We start from the raw sequence: 21,234 nt of genomic DNA on the forward strand, positions 1-21,234 counted from the left end.
AAATTGGGCTTACAAAAGTCCTCCATAGTCCATATGTTCCAGCCCATACTAGTAAATACTATGTTCCATATAGAATAGTTCGGTTTTTCGGTTAACCGAACAATCGAGGAAATAAAATCATAAACCGCACCGAACACCGAAATTTAATAATTTGTAAACCGCACACTGAGCGAATAACCGATTAATCTGAAACTAAACAACCAAAATTTATGGTTCGGCCAGTTTTTTTGATTCGGTCGGTATTATGCCCACCCCTAGCTCAGTCGATACATTCTCTGTCTCTTAAACAAATGTTCATCCTCGAACGGGTGTAGAATCATACCTGGGATATTAAAAAGGTTAGGATATCTAATCTGCATATCATGCTCGATTTTTCAAGTCGCATTATCGACTGATTGACCTCTCCATTGAACCTTCACTAATGCAATATTCTTCGACCTCAGCTTCTGAATCTGCCTATCCAAAATAGCCATTGACTCCTCCTCATAAGCCATATTCTCATCCAACTGTACTGAGCTGAAATCCAAAATGTGCGATGGATCCGCATTGTACTTCCGAAGCATAGAAAGATGAAAGACCGGATGAACTCTCGATAAGCTGGGTGGCAAAGCAAGTCTGTAGGACACCTCACCAACACCTCGTGGGACAAATATATCGACGGCTCAACTTACCCTTCTTCCCGTATCTTATCATACCCTTCATGGGAAAAATCTAAGTAGAACCTTCTCACCCTCCATGAATGCCACATCATGAACCTTCCAATCCACATAACTCTTTTGCCTGGACTGCTTTGTACAAAGTCGTTCATGAATCAATTTCACCTTCTCCAAGGCATCACGAACCAATTCTATGCCCAATAGCCCAGCCTCACCAGGTTCAAACCAACCAACCAGAGAATGACATCTCCTCCCATACAATGCCTCATACGGAGCCATCTGGATACTCAATTGATATTTGTTGTTGCGGTAAACTCTGCTAGGGGTAGAAATTGGTCTCGCTTACCTCCAAAATCTATGACGCAGGCCCTCAACATATCCTCCAAAATCTGAATAGTCTACTCATAGTACCCGTCCGTCTGAGGATGAAATACGGTACTCAGCTCAACCTGCGTGCCTAACTCACGTTCAACCACTCTACAAAAGTGTAAAGTAAACTGATTTAATGACCCGACCAGTCATTTTGAGTATTCGCATTCAATTGGGTGGTTTGAGGTCATGAATATCTTTATATGGTACATTATGGCTTGCATGTGTAGTCAGTTTTGGTCTTCGAGTGGTTTATACTAATTTCGAAGAATGATTCTCAACTAGGAAGCTTTAAATTTGAAGGGTTGACGAAGTTTGACTTTTGTGTATTTGACCTTGGATTAGGATGTTGATGGCTATTAGGTCCGAATGGTGATTTTGGTCATGGTCATATGCCCATATTGGCATTTGGATATTTGTAAAAGGTTTTGGCTCAAATTGGTAAAAGTTGGCAATTTGAAGGTTTAGAAAGTTCATAGGTGTGACCGTAAGTTGACTTCAATGTTATCGGGTTCGGATTCTTATTTCGAGAGTTGTAATAGGTTTTTATTTTATTTGGAACTTGTGTGCAAAATAAGGAGATTCCGACTTGTTTAGACGTGTTCGGCATAAGTTTGGAATTTGGATATTTGAAATAGTTCATTAAGCTTGAATTGAGGTGTGATTCATGATTTGATATTATTATGTGTGATTTGATATCTCGAGTAGGTTTGTGTTATATTTTGGGATTAGTTTGTATGTTCGGCTGGGGTCCCGAGTGGCTCGGGGGAGTTTCGGACAGGTTTTGGATCATTTTGGATTATGTTGGTTAATGCTTGTTTTGGCAGGGATCTGGTATGGTCGCACTTGCGGAACATTGGGCACAGGTGCAGTGTCCGCAGAAGTGAATGAGAGGGCACAGAAGCGATCTGGCTGGGAGCTGAGTGTTGCACATCTGCGATGTGTTTTTCACAAATGCGGCTCTGCAGGTGCGAGGTGGGCTCCATAAGTGCAGAAGGTCGAGCAATGAGGGGAACTCGCAGATGCAAGCTATTTGTTGCATATGTGACGCTGCAGAAGTGGTTGTTTTGCCCGTAGATGCGGAGAAGCCTGGGCAGACCTTATATATTCTAGGGTTGAGTTATTTATCACATTTTGAGAACTAGAGCTTGGATTTGGGTGATTTTCGAGGCGACTTTCACGATTTGTATTGGGGTAAGTATTTATTTACTCGGATTTGATTATTTTAGATAATTCCATCTTTGATTTCTGCATTTGATTGATGAATCTAAAAGAGAAATTGGGGGGTTTTATCTAAATATTTCTAAAGTGAATATTTGAGATTTGAAGATCGATTCGGAGTCAGATATGGGTGAAATTAGTATGGTTAAACTCGTATTCGAATGGGTTGTCAGAATTTGTGAGTTTTATCGGGTTCCAAGGTGCAGACCCGAGTTGACATTTTGGTTTACTTTAAGTATTTGATTAAATATTCGACCTTTATCATTTGGGTTTGTTTCCTATGGCCTTATTTGATGTTTTTGAGTTGCTGTTGGCTAGTTTCGAGTCATTTGGAGGTCGATTCGTGTGGAATGGTGCTTCCTGAGTATTGTTTTGGCTTGTTTGAGGTAAGTAACATATCTGAATTCAGATTTGAGGGTAATTATCCCTGAAAACTATGATATTGAGATGTGTTGGGGGTGATGCATGTGCTAGGTGACGGGCGTGTGTGCGTGCACTAGGGTATTCATGATTCGGGTAGTTCTTAGGCTATTAAATGCCTTGTTTTACTATCATGATTTTTTGATATCACGTTTTCTCCATTTGTATGACTACGTGAGTTATTATTCATGCTAAAAATCATGTCCAGGCTATCTGCTTAATTGTTTGAGACATGATAACGTTATTTTCTCCATGTTGAGATATTTTCCATAGCCTTAGTCCTATTGTTCAGTCATGATAGTTATATATGCATGTTATATCTCTATCTTTGTGCACTTTTGATATGATGTCTCACATGTTATTGGTGTCCTAGTACGTGACACGAGTTTGAGCTGAATTTGTGGCAAATTGTAATATTTCGTATTGTATAATTGAATTATGTTTCTGTGAGATGTTGGTTTTGGAAACTTGAGCGGATTGATGACTGATGTGGGCCATAGATCCATGGTGATTGTGTCACGCCCCAAACCTACGGGGGCGTGGCTGGCACTCGGGCCGTACTGGCCCGAGCGAACCACTATGTAACTCATGATCGTTAGACCAAAACTAGAGCATATATAGGACGAGTTGGCTAAACTCATTCTTGTTTTTGTAATTATCATGGGCCAACATGGCCACAACTCAAAAATGTGTAACTATAAGTGGGAAAATATTGTATTAGTGAACCATCATACTTAAAACATAAATGCATATGGGCCGTCAAGGCATCTGACATACTGTACATAATGAACATGTGTCTATAAAGCCTCTAAGAGTATTTGACATCAAAACATGGTATCGACAGGGACCCGGCCTACCCATAAGTCTGTAGCAAAATTTTGACATGATGACTTACAGACTCGGCTGCACTCCGAATAAAGTGGAGTCTTACCGATCCTTCGATGAATGCTAACACCGTCTACTATGAGGGCTCGTCAAACTAATTATCTATACCTACAGGCATGAATGCAGCGTCCACAACAAAAGGATGTTAGTACGAATAATATACCGAGTATGTAAGGCATGTAAATCAGTATATAAAGGACATGAAAGAAACATGGAATAAATGACTCAACCTGTAAGTCTGGATAGCTCTGTAAATCATGAAATATTTATAATGTCATGCATATGCGTATAAATGTCATATCATGCATATGTATATGCGTACATAACATCATCAAGCCTCTGAGGGCATCCCATTATATCATCTCAGCCTCTGTGGGCGAAATCATCAACGCATACCAACTGATCAAGTGGTGGTGCGTATATAACGCTGTAACCTTTTTCCATACCCCATATATATATATATATATATATATATATATATATATATATATATATATATATATATATATATATATATGGGGTATGTGTGTGTGTGTGTGTGTGTATGTGTGCATATATAACGTCATCTGTTCATGGGCCAATGTACATGTATAAATGAATGCAATGCATAATGAAGTAAGTCAATAAGATCTCTCGGGATGTCATACGATCAATATGCCTTCGGATAAATCTTTATCAACTATGTATTTTTCTGAGACCCATGAACATAAGATATAATAATAAGACACATGGGGAATCAACAACATAGGCACCCCTAGTGCTTCTATGACTAGAGACATTTATAAAAGTTGTCTGTTTGCTCGTTTAATTTATATCGTATGGATCATGCCAAAAGAAAAGAAGGGATAGCTTTAACATACCTCAAATCCATCTTTGGATGACTTCGCGTTGCTGCTATAAATGGAAAGAGAATGCTACTACTATGTTGGAAAGGAAATAGTGTTGCTACTGTATCTCAAATCATAAAATATTTAGTTGAATAGAAGAAGATCAAATTAAAAGGTGATGCCTACATAAACTCATGTCTACCTAATACTAAGTACTGCATATGCATCCCTTAAGCCCTTCATCTCCTAAAGTGAAATAAGATACATATGTATATATATCACTTCCTCCTTCTTACACGTGGGATCCTCCCTCCTACACTCTTTCCTTAATTGATGACACATGGTCATCTAATAAAATAAAACAATAATATATATAAGATGATAATCGCTTTTATATGCACTCACATAGTTATTTGACTCCTCTAACAATTTTATTAATATATGGATGTCTAATTGAATAGACACTATCACATGAATTAGCATGGATAATATCAAGAAAACTTATAGATCTTGTCCTCATCCTAAAGTACTACTATTAAAATATTAAAATATTAATAAATTATGGTACCATATAAAATCAATACATACACTATTATTTTATTAAAACATCTATGTAAAAAAAATACATATATTTTATCAACTTCTAATTTTGTTAATCTCGTATAAAGAGTACACATTTTCGTACGTTTAATTTTTAAAATGGTAAAAACATAACCTTATTTTCTTGTGAGAAAATAACTTCTATCTTTACAATAAAAAAAAATGTCATAAACTTTCTCATATTATGTGTCTAATTTAAAGCATATTCGGAAGTAGTAATATTAATAACTATATAAAATTATATTTTTCAAAAAGATGTTCCACTCAAAATAAATACCATATCAAAATGTATCTAACGGTATTAAGGTTGTTAAACTTACAGGGTCTTACAATAACATAGTCACAAATCCTCTATAACCTCATGAATGACCTTAATCCCTTGAAATATTACGTTAATGAGGTTTGTATCTCCATTCACGTTTTGAGCAAGTATCTTACTTAAATGAAAAGTTAAGAAAGTCATCTAAATTTATTAAATAGTAACTTTATCTATACATGTGTCAATCATAGGTCATCCTTTTTAATAAGATGCCAACATACCTTTTAAATACATATGTAACTTTTATAGACAAAATAAGTGTCCCCTCCACCTTATGCATTCATGTCTCCATCCCTTGGCTGCCACCTATTCCTAACCAATGTGAATTTGTTACATCCCGTACTTTTCTACATTGGATTTGTCATAAGATAATTGACGTAAGTTCAATGACAAGACTATTTTTGAGGTTATAAGTGCTTATGATATCTATATCAAGTGATAAGTAAGTGTTGTGAAGGTCATAGGGTAAACAAATCGAAGATAGCGAGTTTCGTTGATGTTTGATATTTTGGGATAAAATACTGTCCAAGCTATAATACTCCGTATTTATGGTCTAGTGCCATACAAGGTACCATACGATCATAATAGTAAGGTATATGAAGTATATTAGTATTTAAGTGAATCGAGACCTAGAAATTATTGCGTGAATAATTGGTTAATGTTGGTATAAAGTCATGGAATATGGAATTAGTTATAAGTGGATAAGTGTCATTTATATGAATCCACGTGGAACCATGAGGATAAGAGGGGCTCATGACTAATTGTCGCGACCCAAACCGATGGGTCGCGACGGATGCCCGAGTCCTGCCTATCGAACACCCTTATCGACCCAAACCGATATGTATGTGAGGGAAACCTGCCCAAAAGACATATATAGATAGATATACGAAATACAGTGGGGCGAGCCGGCAAGGCTGCTATAGACAACTATATATACCCAAAACTGGAAGCCGACAAGGCCACATACTATCCAACTATACATAACTGTCTATAGACCTCTACTAGAAAATACAAATATACAAGGAAGGGACTGGGCCACGTCATACCCATATATGTATACAAGCATATCATACCAAACTCAAAAGACGCTCCGGATCAAGTGGAGCACGCCAACTCTCGCTGATCGGGGATCCTAAGAAGGGGGACCGTCAGCTTACCTACCTGCACCTGCGGGCATGAAACGCAGGCCCCGGGAATAGGGCGTCAGTACGAATAATGTACTGAGTATGTAAGGCATAAAAATTAGTACATAATAGACATAGATGAAACATGGAATAAAGAATTCCGACTGTAAGTCTAAATCACTTTGTAAATCCTGAAATATTTATAATGTCATGCACGTGCGTATAAATGTCATGTCATACATAGGTATAGGTGTACATAATATCATCAAGCCTCTGAGGTCATCCCATCATATCATCTCGGCCACGGTGGGCAGAATTATCAACATATACCAACTGATCAGGTTGTGGTGCGTATATAACGCCGAAACCTTTTCCCATATTCCATATACATATATATACATATAAATACGCGTATATAACGCCATCTGGTCATGGGTCAATGTACATATATAAATGAATGAAATGCATGAAAATATGTAAATAATCTCAATATTCCTTTCGGATAAACTTTATCAACTGCGTATCATTCTGAGACCCATGAACAGAAGATATAATAATATGTCACATGGGGAATCAAGAACATAGAGACCCTTAGTATTTCTATGAATAGAGCCGTTTATGAAAACTGTGCGTTTGCTCGTTTCTTCTGTATAATTTGGATCATGCCAAAAAGAAAGAAGAGATAGCCTTAACATGCCTGGAGTAGAGGAAAATCCATATGATATTCTTGGAAAAGGTTGTACTGTATTCCTTTAGAACCGCAAAATTTCACGTTGCTACTGTGCTAAGAAATTTCGTTGGTCGAAGAAATCACGTTGCAAAAATTTGTACGACGTAATGAAAAAAGTTTCTTCAGAACACTTTTACTTCATGCTGTTTGCCGAAGAGACTCCTTAGATCTAAAGTGAAATATTGAATGGAAAAGAGTAAAATGATTCCTATGTCTCATTCTTTTGCTTTCTTGATAACACTTTTAACCAAATGAGATAAGGTACTAACTCTTTACACGTTGCCACCTTGCAAATTGAATTAAGAGTCATTAAATGGAATATGGGGGGCTGCCATGTTTTGGGGAGGGGTTTTTAATCTTATCCTATAACCAATTAATTAATTAGGTAATATCCCGATACCCTATAATTAACCAATTACCCACATAATTAAAAATTATCTCAAATTACTTAAAATTCTACTTATTTTTAATACACTTTATACATCGTACTATCACGGTCATATGGTATCTTGTATGGTACTAGTCCATAAATATCGGGTATTATAGCTCATACCGTATTTTATCCCAAATCGACAACCTTCAATGAAACTTATTTTCTTTAATTCGTGTACCCTTTATCCTTCAGGGCACTTACTTATCACTTGTTATAAATAGCATAAATATGTTAACCTCAAGATAATCTCATCCCCGAGTCTACATCGATTAACTGAAGACGAAACCTTTACGTACGAAGACGCGAGATGTAACATTCTTCCCCCCCCCCAGAAACATTCGTCCTCGAATGTTTAACTCCCCGGGATCTATATAACTTTGGCAGAGTCTCCTTTGTAACAATATTACTACCAACTCTTCCTGTAGAAACTCAATGATTCAACGCCACATAGGACCACAATCATCAATAACAACAATGGCCTCATACGACCAATGACAATAACTAACACAAGAATCCATACACGTACCTTAAGGTTATGATGTCTCAGTCGGACTCTTCTCTGGAGGAGGAAATAAGTAGGGATATTTAGACTTCATGTCTTACTCGGCCTCCCAAGTCATTTCACCGAAGTTACGTCTTTAGTTCTCAATCTCCGAACCTGTCTGTCTAATATAGCAATGGGAGTTTCTTTATATGATAGTTGCTCTGTGACCTGAACGTCGCCAACTGATACGATTCTGGAAGGATCTCTAATTCATTTATGGAGCATAGACACATGAAAGACTGGATGTACTAACTCCAAGTCCGAAGGCAAGTCTAACTCATATGCTACCTGGCCTACGTTGCGTATGATCCTATATGGTCCAATGTACCGAGAGTTAAGTTTTCCTTTCTTACCAAACCTCATAATACCTTTCATCGGTGATACCTTTAGGAATACCCAGTCGTCAACCTGAAACTCCAAGTCTCACCGCCGATTATCCGCATAAGACTTCTGATGGCTTTGAGCTGTTAATAGCCTTTCCTATATCAGCTTAATTTTCTCGATTGCTTGTTGTACCAATTCTGGTCCTACTAACATAGTTTCCCCAACATCAAACCACCCTATAGGAGACCAACACTTCCGTCCGTAAAGAGCTTCGTATGGAGCCATCTGAATACTGGAATGGTAGCCATTATTATATTCGAACTCAATAAGCGGCAGATGATCATCCCAGCTACCTTTGAAGTCTATCATGCAAGCTCGTAACATATCCTCAAGTGTCTGAATAGTACGCTCAGTTTGTCCGTCTGTCTGGGGATAAAATGCTATACTAAGACCTACCTGAGTCCCCAATCCTTTTTGGAAGGACCTCCAGAAGTTAGCTGTAAATTGAGCTCCTCTATCCGAGATAATAGATACAGGGACACCATGCAGTCGTACTATCTCCTTAGTATAAAGCCTTGCATAATCCTTTGCGGAATATGTAGTCCTAACGGGCAAAAAATGGGTTGACTTTGTAAGCCTATCAACAATCACCCATATCGAATCGAACTTACGCTGGGTACGAGGTAAGCCTACGATGAAATCCATATTAATTACTTCCTATTTCCAAGCCAGAATCTCCATAGCCTGCAATACTCCACCAGGTTTTTGATGCTCAATCTTAACTTGCTGACAGTTAGGGCACTGAGCAACAAACTCGGCTATATCTTTTTTCATTCCGTCCCACCAATATACTTCCCTGATATCATGATACATCTTTGTTGCTCCTGGATTAATAGAATAACGAGAATAGTGAGTTTCTCCCATAACCTGCCGATGCAGCCCTGCAACATTAGGGACACATAATCGTCCTCGATACCTGAGGACCCCATCTCCTGTAATTTCAAATGGTGTCTTCTCCTTCTGAGGGGTGGTATCCCTATAATGAACTAACACAGGATCCTCGTACTGGCGTTCCTTTACTACAGTTACAAAAGAGGATGTTGTCGTATCCTGAATAGTAATTCAAATATCGCCCGAGTCCAGTAACCAAACTCCAAGACTAGCTAGCTGATGAATCTCATGGGCTATTCCCCTCTTTTTTCGCTGTAAATATGACAGACTACCCATAGATCTACGGCTAAGGGCGTCAGCTACTACGTTCGCCTCCCCCGGATGGAATAAAATATTAACGTCATAATCTTTAAGTAGATCCAATCGTCTCCTTTGACATAAATTCAATTATTTTTTGCTTGAAGATATACTGGAGGCTCTTATGATCCATATAGATATCAACATGAATGCCATACAAGTAGTGCCTCCACATCTTTAGAGCATGAATTACTGTGGCTAACTCTAAATCGTGGGTCGGGTAATTCTTCTCGTGCTTTCTTAGTTGTCTAGAAGCATAAGCTACAACCTTACCCTTCTGCATCAGTACACAACCCAATCCAACGCCCGAAGCGTCACAATAGATAACATAACCCTCAGTCCCTTTTGGGAGCATTAGAACCGATGCTGAAATTAGTCTATCCTTTAATGCCTGGAAACTCCGTTCGCAAGCATCAGTCCACTGAAACTTAGCTCCCTTATGAGTCAACTTACATGGGTATTCTAATCTTTTACAATTCATGAAATTCCTCCTTTTGAAAGTCCAAACGTCATACTTTATCTATCACAATTACGCCCTTATTCCACTACCAGGGCAGCATTCCATCTCTTCTAAATGCTACTGGTCTTAGACTCCTTTGAGTTTATTCAGGCTATACTAAGCTTTCTATGACTTTAGAGAAACCATCAGCTCTCTTATTTTCATAGGCTTAATCCCAAGGACTTATCCATTCTCGTCACCTTCTCTTATCCTTACTCGTGTCTTCCTAAGACCTTGTCGTTCTACCATACTTTAGCTTGCGACCTACACATATCTATTTATACTTATTCACAACCTTCCTTTAACTTGCTTGTACCATAGATTTCCTTATGTTATTCTGGAACGTTAAGCAATACATCACATACCACCCTTGTCAAAGGTGCTAAAAGAGAAGAAATTCTCTTTACAAGTCTCGTGTAATAATCTGCCAAACCGAGAAAGTTACGAACCTCCGTCGGTGTCATAGGTCTAGCCCAAGTCTTTACTGCCTCAATCTTTTGTGTATCAACCCGGATACCTTCACCCAAAATGATATGCCCAAGGAAAGCTACAGAGTTCAACCAGAATTCACATTTAGAGAATTTTGCATACAACTTCCCTTTTTGTAGAACTCTGAGCACAGTACGCTTATGATCTGCATGCTCAGCCTCTGAACGAGAATACACCAATATATCGTCGATAAATACAATCACGAACAAATCTAGAAAGGGTTTGAACCCATGGTTCATCAAATCCATGAATACTGTTGGGGCATTAGTCAAACCAAATGACATAACACGAAACTCAAACTGCCCGTATCTTGTCCTGAATGCTGTCTTCGGAATATCTTTCTCCTTAATCCTCACCTGATGGTACCCGGACCTCAAGTCTATCTTTGAAAAACACTTGGCACCTTGCAACTGATCAAATAAATCATCAATCCTTGGGAGCGGGTACTTATTCTTGATTGTCACCTTATTCAACTGTCTATAATCAATACATATCCTTAAGGAACCATATTTCTTCCTTACAAATAACACAGTTGCTCCCCACGGTGATATACTAGGTCTGACAAAGCCTTTTTCAAGAAAGTCCTTTAGTTGTTCCTTCAACTCTTTCAGCTCTACGGGGGCCATTCTATAGGGAAGAATATATGAGTATCTGGTAGTAGGTCAATAGCAAACTCAATTTCTTGCTCTGGCGGAAGACCCGGAAGCTCATCGGGAAAACCATCGGGAAACTCATTAACCACAGGGATGGACTGAATGGTTGGTAACTCTACTTCCACGTCCCGAACCCGAACTAAGTGATAAATATAGTCCTTTCTGATCATCTTCTTTGCCTTGAGATAGGAGATAAATTTACCTCTCGGCGATGTCGTATTACCTTTCCATTCCAAAACATGCTCTCCTAGGAATTGAAATCAAACCATCTTTGATCTACACTTGATGTTATCATAATAAAAGTCTAACCAATCCATACCCATTATAACCTCAAGTTCTACCCAACCGAACACCACGTACCTTATCCTTGTTTATTATCCAATCTATCACGGGCCATTACGGGCCACTTCCATATAATAAGTAACTATATTAAAACATAACTCGCATAACTAATTTAGAAAAAGGTTTATATACATAGGGGTCAACCAGGCCGTAGACATGTCATACCCAAAACTATATACAGGATACTATATGCAAAACCTCTAAGTAAACATAACCATAATATATACAAGTCAGGACAGGGCTCCCTACGTCTTCATAAAACAACCTAACATATTTAGAACCCTGAATTGGTAATACTCCAAGAAGAAGTGGAGCTCACCAACCAAAAGCTGACATCTGGAGGAAGTCTACAGTAGAGGGTCCTTGCCTCGCCCTATATGAGAGCCTCGATCAGACACACTTCGAAGCGGAATATTCATATCCTTATCAGTTACCTTCCTCCTCTTGGCCCGACTACTATCCTCTTCCTCTGCATATCCCATAACATACACTGACGAACCTTGATTGACGGACTCCCAAGACTGTGGACTATCTGGAAACTCAGAAGAGTTGGTGTCTGCAAATACCTTGACATAGTTTTGAGCCTGAGGGGAACCCGGTTGTGCCAATCCATGCAACACTCCCCTTATACCCTTATCAATGGGCCCTGATAATGAAACTAAGGGCCTTGGTGAGGTCAGAACTCCCCTCACCTCATCTGCTACCGGTGAAATCGGAACTACTCGAATGGATGACTCATATGGATCCTCGGATGGATCCTCCTCGATAGAACCCATGATCTCCGATGGATCTGACTCCATAGTGTAACTTATATTTCCTTCTAACACCTTAGTAGCCTTCTGACCCATGCTAGCAGCTGTAGTCTTTGGAGGCATCGCTAAAAACGTAACATATCATTAGGAACATGAATTCTTATATCGCATGATCTAAGATTAAAAGAGAGGATAACATCCTATGTGTCTTGTAGCCTCTTGTCTATAAGTGTGATGCACAACACACACATAAACAAGACTCTACTAGACACTATCTGTAGACAATCTTAGGACAGAACTGCTCTAATACCACTTTTGTCATGACCCAAACCGATGGGCCGCGACGGATACCCGAGTCCTACCTGTCAAACACCCTTAAGCATACGTCTATGATATAAACATGAATAGTGTATGTGAGGGAAACCTGCCCAAAAGACATATATAGATAGACATACGAAATACAGTGGGGTGAGCTGGCAGGGCTGCTATAGAAAACTATATATACCCAAAACTGGAAGCCGACAAGGCCACATACTATCCAACTATACATAACTATCTACAGACCTCTAATAGAAAATACAATAGTACAAGGACGGGACTGGGCCACGTCATACCCATATATGTATACAAGCATATCATACCAAAATCAAAAGCAGCTACGGATCAAGTGGAGCACGCCAACTCTTGCTGATCGGGGATCTTAAGAAGGGGGACCGTCATCTTGCCTACCTGCACCTGCGGGCATGAAACGCAGGCCCCGGGAATAGGGCATCAGTACGAATAATGTACTGAGTATGTAAGGCATAAAAATCAGTACATAACAGACATAGATAAAACATGGAATAAAGAATTCTGACTGTAAGTCTAAATCACTTTGTAAATCCTGAAACATTTAAAATGTCATGCACGTAGGTATAAGTGTTGTGTCATGCATAGATATAGGTGTACATAATATCATCAAGCCTTTGAGGGCATCCCATCATATCATCTCGCCCACTGTGGGCAAAATCATCAACATATACCAACTGATTAGGTTGTGGTACGTATATAACGTCGTAAACTTTTCCCATATCCCGTATACATATATATACATATAAATACGCTTATATAACGCCATCTGGTCATGGGTCAATGAACATGTATAAATGAATGAAATGCATGGAAATATGTAAATAATCTCAATATTCCTTTCGGACAAACTTTATCAACTGCGTATCATTCCGAGACCCATGAACAGAAGATATAATAATATGTCACATGGGGAATCAAGAACATAGAGACCCCTAGTATTTCTATGAATAGAGTCGTTTATGAAAACTGTGCGTTTGCTCATTTCTTCTGTATAATTTTGATCATGCCAAAAAGAAAGAAGGAATAGCCTTAACATACCTGGAATAGGGAAAAATCCGTATGATATTCTTGAAAAAGGTTGTACCGTACTCCTTTAGAATCGCAAAATTTCACGTTGCTACGGTGCTAAGAAATCTCGTTTGTTGAAGAAATCACGTTGCAAAAATTTGTACGACGTAATTAAAAACGTTGCTTTAGAACACATTTACTTCATGTTGTTTGCCGAAGAGACTCCTTAGATCTAAAGTGAAATATTGAATGGAAAAGAGTAAAATGATTCCTATGTCTCATTCTTTTGCTTTCTTGATAACACCTTTAACCAAATGAGATAAGGTACTAACTCTTTACACGTTGCCACCTTGCAAATTGAATTAAGAGATTAAATAGAATATGGGGGGCTTCCACGTTTTGGGGAGGGGTTTTTAATCTTATCCTATAATCAATTAATTAATTAGGTAATATACCGATACCCGATAATTAATTAATTACCCACATAATTAAAATTTATCTCAAATTACTTAAAATTTTACTTATTTTTAATACACTTTATACATCGTACTATCACGGTCATATGGTATCTTGTATGGTACAAGTCCATAAATATTAGGTATTATAGCTCAGACCGTATTTTATCCCAAATCGACAACCTTCAATGAAACTCATTTTCTTTAATTCGTGTACCCTTTGTCCTTCAGGGCACTTACTTATCGCTTGTTATAAATAGCAAAAAATACGTTAACCTCAAGATAATCTCATCCCCGAGTCTACGTCGATTAACTAAAGACGAAACTTTTACGTACGAAGACGCGAGATGTAACACTAATCAACTTTATAAGGATTAAGGTGGCAGCAAGTAGGGAATTCAATATTGACTAGGCAAGTCTTGGAGCTAGGTGGCAAGATTAGGGAATATTGGTGGCTTAGTCATCAAATTATTGGGGTGGATAAGTAATTAAAATATTTGGATAGGCTTGACTTGATAAGCCTCCCAACGTGGCAGCCAAGGAAAGCCCAATAAATGACTCTTAAGTCAAAGAGCAAGATGGCACATTTAGGAAATTGGTGGATAAGTTAGGTGGGAACATCACCCCCCACGTGGCAACAAGTGAAAATGACTCAAACATCCAAATGGTGTCTCTTTGGTTTATGGGATTAGGTGGCGTTTTAGGGGAAATTGTGGGCTGCCACATGGCATGAAGTTGGCCAAGGGTGGCACCAATGTGCACATGAGTCATAGTACTTGGTGTGCCTTATTTACACGTGACAATACAAGCCTTTAAGCCTTCATATTATACTTCTTTTGCAATTAAGATGTAGAAATAAGGTTAAAATCTTTCCGTCTATTATTAGGGAGTCTCTAACTTTAGAAACATAGCAAAAACATATATCCATGATACTCCATGTCCAGCAACATGAAATATGCCATGATCATAAGAAGTGCTTAGTTCTTGTTCAAAGATATTAAGGAGCAAAAATTGTTCTTGGAAAGCTCAAGTGAAAGTAGTTGATAATTTCTTCAAGGTATGTTAAAGTTATCTCTTCTTTCCTTTTGGCATGATCCATATGATACAAATTTCAATGAGCAAATGCACAACTTTCATAAATGACTGTATTCATAGACGTACTATGTGTGCCTATGTTCTTGATTTCCCATGTGTCCTACTATCATATTGTCTGTTCATGGGTCTCATGACATTTCAAAAGATCGTATTGACTTACTTCATTATGCATTACATTAATTTATATATATGTATTTACCCATGACCAGATGGTGTTATATACGCGTATATTATATGTAAATGGGGTATGGGAAAAGGGTACGGCGTTATATATGCACCACCACCTGATCAGTTGGTATACATTGATGATTTTGCCCACAAAGGCTGAGATGATATGATAGGATGCCCTCAGAGGCTTGATGATGTTATGCACGCAAAGACCTATGCATTATATGATATTTATATGCATATGCATAACATTATAAACATTTCATGATTTAAAAAGCTATCCAGACTTACAGGTTGAGTCCTTTCTTTCATGTCCTTTATATACTGATTTACATGCCTTACATACTCAGTACATTACTCGTACTGATATCCTTTTGTTGTGGATGCTGCATTCATGCCTGCAGATATAGATAATCAATTTGACAAGCCCTCATAGTAGACGAGGTTAGCATTCAGCGAAGGATAGGTAAGACTCCACTTCAGTCGGAGTACAGCCGAGTCTATAAGGCATCGTGTTAGAGTTTTGCTATAGACTTATGGGTAGGCTGGGTCTCTGTCCCGACCATGTTTTGATGTCAAATAATCTTAGAGGCTTTGCAGACACACAGGTTCATCATGTACACTATGTCAGAGGCCTTGACGGCCCATATGTAGTCATGTTTTAAGAACAATGGTTCATTGATACAACATTTGCCCACTTATAGTTATACATTACGAGTCGTGGCCATGTTGGACCATGATAGTTGTAGAAGAAAAAGAAATGAGTTATAGAGTGATTCGCTCGGGCCAGTACGGCACCGGGTGCCAGCCACCCCCCCACCCCAGGTTTTGGGCGTGACAGAATCATGCCCACATAATAATTATTCAATAATCTTGACTTATTTCTCCTCTTCCTACTATAATCTCCAATTTTATTAGTTACACATAATTCCTTTCTAGATCGTGTTTCACTTAAATACTAATCATTTTTAACATACTTCATATACCATACTATCATGATCATGTGGTATAGCACAAGTCCATAAATATGGGGTATTATAGATTGGACCGTATTTTATCTCAAAATATCAAACATCAATGAAACTCGCTTTCTTTGATTTGTTTACCCTCTGGCCTTCACGACACTTACTTATCACTTGTTATAAATAGCATAAATACTTATAACCTCAAAAATAATCTTGTCTTTAAACTTATGTAAATTATCTTACGACTAATCCAACGTACAAAAGTACGGGATGTAACAGATTGATAGTAAGGCGACACTTGCGTTAAGGCCTCGTATTGGGCTGAGTGTTGCTGATATTGAGTTGGCACGTACGCCATGCCATACATTGGGCTAAGTGGTATTGTTTAGGGACGATGCGTGCACCAGGCCCCATGTTGGGCTATATGATATTGATTATTGATTAGTGTTTGGGCAAGGATCATCCCCTCCAGAGTCTGGTATTCACAGGGAGCACTCGTACAAAGATATGTATACGTGCTTTGGTGAGGAGCATTTGTTCCAAGCACTCATACAGTGTTGAGTGTGATTGTGTGTGTGATGATGGTGAGGGGCATATGTGCCAGGAATCGTGAGCGTGCTGAGTTTGAGTATACTTGTTGGTTTTGCAATAATGTTATTGACTTGACATGTATATTTGACATGTAGGCATTGAGATATATTTTCATCATACTAGATGGTAAAAATGATGTTATTGACTTGACATATATATTTGAAATGTAGACATTGGGATGTATTTTCCTCATGCTAGATGGTAAATGATGTTATTGACTTGGCATGCATATTTGACATGTAGGCATAGAGATATATTTTCCTCGTGCTAATTGGTAAAGGAAATGTCTTACCTATTGTTAGGAGTTTGAAATCACAGTTTTCTTGATAAATTAATATTTTAGTGATTTTGGTGGTAAGATTTGGGGATTTGACTATTATATTTGAAAAGCATGTCTCATTTTCCGCATTTGTGAACAAGTTGAACATGATATCTCTTGAGCTATTTTCTTTTGCTATCATCTTTATATCCTGTGCTTTTACTGATTAATGGTATTGGACATTGATCTTCTTCCGAGCTCGTCACTGCTTTCAACCTGAGGTTAGATTTGTTATTTATTGAGTACATGGGGTCGGTGGTACTCATACTATACTTCTGCACCTTGCGTGCAGATCTTGGAGTTGATGCTGCTGTATATGGCAGGAGCTGACATTGAAGATGTACCTGTTGTCCGGACATAGCTACCACTTATCCTTGGTAGTTTTAAATTCGAATTATGTTTATGTATATTTCAAACAGATGTTGTATTTGTTTTATACCAGCTTTGTGAATTGAAGTTTTAGTGGCTCATGACTTGTACTACCAATCATTGGGTTAATGTATGAAAATTTAGTTATTTCATCAATGAATTTTCATATTATTTTCATTATAGTTGTGTTGACTGTTGTTAGGCTAACTTAGAGGGTTGGGTTAGGTTCCGTCACGACTAGGTGGATTATTGGGTCGTGACAACTGAGTGTCGCAATCCGAGATGATAAAAGCACATACACCATGAAAGCGAACAATCTCCAGATGTAGATCTTAGCCAGTTGCTTCGAAACGTGGGTAGTCATGACTAGAATGAAATGTTCAGACTTGGTCAACCGATCCACAATGACCCAAACTGCATCAAATCTCGTCAATGTCTGTGGCAAAACTACTACAAAGTCCATAGTGACACACTCCTACTTCCACTCTGGTATGTCAATCTTCTTATGCAAACCATCAGGTCTCAGATGCTCATAATTGACTTGCTAACAATTCAAACACCGAGCAACATATCCAACGATGTCTTTCATCATCCTCCGCCACTAATAATGCTGCTTCAAATTATGGTACATCTTTGTAGTACCCGGATGAATGGAATATCGCGAGCCATGAGCCTGCTCAAGAATCAACTCTCCCAACCCATCCATATTAGGAACACAAATCCGGCCTTGAAGCCATAATACACCATAATCACCAATAGACACTTCCTCAGCACCACCTCGCTGCACCATGTCCTTAAGGACAAGAAAATGGGGGTCATCACACAGGCAAGCCTTAATGCACTCAAACAAAGATGACTAAGATACAACACAAGAAAGGACTCTACTAGGCTCTGAAATGTCCAATCTCGCGAATCTGTTGGCCAAAGCCTGAACATCCATAGCCAAAGGCCTCTCCCCAGCTGGAACAAATGCTAAACTGCCCATGCTCTATGCCTTTCTACTCAAGGTGTCTGCTACTACATTGGCCTTCCTCAGATGATAGAGAATAGTGATATCATAATCCTTCAACAGCTCCAACCATCTTTGTTGCCTCCAATTCAAATCTTTCTATTTAAACAGATGCTGGAGACTCTGATGACCCTTATACACCTCACAAGACACTACATATAAGTAATGCCTCCAAATCTTAAGTGCATATACAATAGTTGCTAGATCCAAATCATGCACCAGATAGTTCTTCTCATGAGGTTTCAACTACCACCAAGCATAGGCAATCAACCTACCATCATGCATCAATAGACACCCAATGCCAACCCATGAGACATCACAATAAACTGTATATGAACCCGATCTCGAAGGCAAAACTAGAACTGGAGTTGTAATCAAGGCAGTATTGAGCTTCTAGAAGATCTCCTCACACGCGTCAGACCATCTGAATGGGGCAGCCTTTTGAATCAACTTAGTCAATAGGATTGTAACTATTAAAAAACCCTTCACAAAGTGGCGATAATACCCAGCTAACCCTAGGAAACTCCAGATCTCTATAGCCGTAGAAGGTCTGGGCCAATCCTAAACTACCTCAATCTTCTTCAAATCTACCTTAATCCCCTCACTAGACACCACATGACCCAAGAATGCCACTGAGTCCAAACACAACTCATACTTAGAGAACTTGGCATACAACTTCTTCCCCCTCAAAGTCTGGAGCACGACCCTTAAATGTTGTTCATGCTCCTCCATACTACGAAAAATATTCCAAAATATCACCAATGAAGACAATAACAAACGAATCCAAATAAGACTAGAACACATTGCTCATCAAGTGCATAAAAGTTGTGGGGGTATTAGTCAAGCCAAAAGACATCACCTAAAACTCATAATGCCCATAACGAGTCCGGAAAGCAGCCTTAGGGATGTCCGAAGCCCTGATTTTCAACTGATGATACCCCGACCTCTAGTCAATCTTCGAGAACACCCTGGCACCCTGAAGCTGATAGAACAAATTTTCATTGCGCGACAGTGCATATTTGTTCTTGATGGTCGCCTTGTTCAACTACCGATAATCAATATCATTCTCATAAACCCGTCCTTCTTCATAACAAACAAGACCGGTGCACCCCAAGGTAAAACACTAGGCCTTATAAAACCTTTATCTAATAATTCCTACAATTGTTCCTTCAACTCTACTAGAGCCATGTGATATAGTGGAATGGAAATAGGTTGGGTTCCTGGTGCCAAATCAATGGCGAAATCAATATCCCTTTCAAGCGACATTGCCCAGTAGGTCTGCAGAGAACACATCTGGAAACTCCCTCACAATGGGGACTGAGTCAACCGTGGGAATATTAGCAATAACATCTCTTATAAAGGCTAAGTACGCCAAACACCTGTTCTCAACCATCCGTTGAGCCTTCAAAATGGAAACTACTCTACTGGAATAGGCCCCAAAGACCCTCTCCATTCCAACCTTGGCAATGCCGGCATAGCCAACGTCACGGTCTTAGCGTGGCAATCAAGAATAGCATGGTATGAAGATAACCAATCCATACCCAATACCACATCCAAATCCACCATATTAAGCAATAAATAATCAACCCTAATCTCATAGCCACCAATAATGACCAAACAAGAACGATAAACACGGTCCACCATAATAGAATCCTCAGCATGCGTAGACACATAAACAGGTTTATCTAGAGAATCATGAGACATATCTAAATATGAAGCAAAGTAGGATGACACATACAAATAAGTAGAACCCGGATCAAATAAAATTGAAGTATCTCTATGAAAGACCGGAATAATACCTGTAATGACTGCATCTAATGCAATTGCCTCAGTCCTACTAGGGAAAGCATAACAGCGGGCCTGGCCTCTCTCTCTAGGATGACCCATACCCGTATGTCCTCCATCTCTAGTTGGTTGTGCGGGTGGAGTAGCATATGGAGAGAGAATCATAGCTTGAGTACCCTGATGAAGTTCACCCATCCAAAGTCTGGGACAATCTCTCACAATGTGTCTGGTATCACCACGCTCGAAACAGCCTCTCAGCGGCATGGTTACTAGTACTGAGTCTGCCATGGACGACAAGAATAACTGCCATAGGAACCCCGTACATAAGGTGCACTGAAAGATGGCTGTCCAGTACGAGTTCTTTGAGATCCATGGCTAGCTAGAGAACTACGTGAAACCTGAAGTGCTGACTGAAATAGTCGATTGAAATGACCTCTGGCATGGCGTACCTTGCCCCTAGAGTAGCAACCACTAAATCCTCCGAAACCCCGAGGATTGTTAGCCTCCCTATCTTCCCTCTCCTACCCGCGGAGACACTCTAACCTCCTAGCAATCACCATAACTTGATGAAATGCAGTCTTAGTCTCCATCTCCGGTGCCATCCCAAATATGAAGTTGTAGGTGAGTCCCTCAATAAACCTACGGACTCTCTCAATTAGTGGAAACGAAGGGAGATGCAATGCA

At 39.1% G+C, this 21,234-nt stretch overlaps 2 protein-coding genes across 2 annotated transcripts; both read right to left on the reverse strand.

Annotated features, from left to right (window-relative positions):
* Nucleotides 1-374: 374 nt before the first annotated feature.
* Nucleotides 375-935, reverse strand: LOC138909162 (uncharacterized). The gene is made up of 2 exons (XM_070200347.1): nucleotides 723-935; nucleotides 375-551 (listed from the first exon to the last, which is right to left on the reverse strand). The coding sequence occupies exons 1-2, from the start codon at nucleotides 933-935 to the stop codon at nucleotides 375-377; spliced, it is 390 nt and encodes a 129-aa protein (XP_070056448.1).
* Nucleotides 936-20,181: 19,246 nt separating this feature from the next.
* Nucleotides 20,182-20,814, reverse strand: LOC138909168 (uncharacterized). Its single transcript, XM_070200354.1, has 2 exons — nucleotides 20,565-20,814; nucleotides 20,182-20,471 (listed from the first exon to the last, which is right to left on the reverse strand). Exons 1-2 carry the CDS (start codon nucleotides 20,812-20,814, stop codon nucleotides 20,182-20,184), a joined length of 540 nt encoding a protein of 179 aa, XP_070056455.1.
* Nucleotides 20,815-21,234: the final 420 nt, after the last annotated feature.

The sequence above is a fragment of the Nicotiana tomentosiformis genome, chromosome 1 (genome assembly GCF_000390325.3).
Source record: "Nicotiana tomentosiformis chromosome 1, ASM39032v3, whole genome shotgun sequence".
Classification (NCBI taxonomy): Eukaryota; Viridiplantae; Streptophyta; class Magnoliopsida; order Solanales; family Solanaceae; genus Nicotiana; species Nicotiana tomentosiformis.

Excerpts from the sequence above, each read along its gene's own strand:
- LOC138909162 (XM_070200347.1), bottom strand. The coding sequence starts at position 935 with ATGGCTCCGTATGAGGCATTGTATGGGAGGAGATGTCATTCTCTGGTT. Across the intron at positions 552-722 it reads CATTCATGGAGGGTGAGAAG|TACAATGCGGATCCATCGCA; the intron begins GTTCTACTTAGA and ends ATGCTTCGGAAG.
- LOC138909168 (XM_070200354.1), bottom strand. The coding sequence starts at position 20,814 with ATGCCGCTGAGAGGCTGTTTCGAGCGTGGTGATACCAGACACATTGTG. Across the intron at positions 20,472-20,564 it reads ATTAGATGCAGTCATTACAG|ATATGTCTCATGATTCTCTA; the intron begins GTATTATTCCGG and ends CTTCATATTTAG.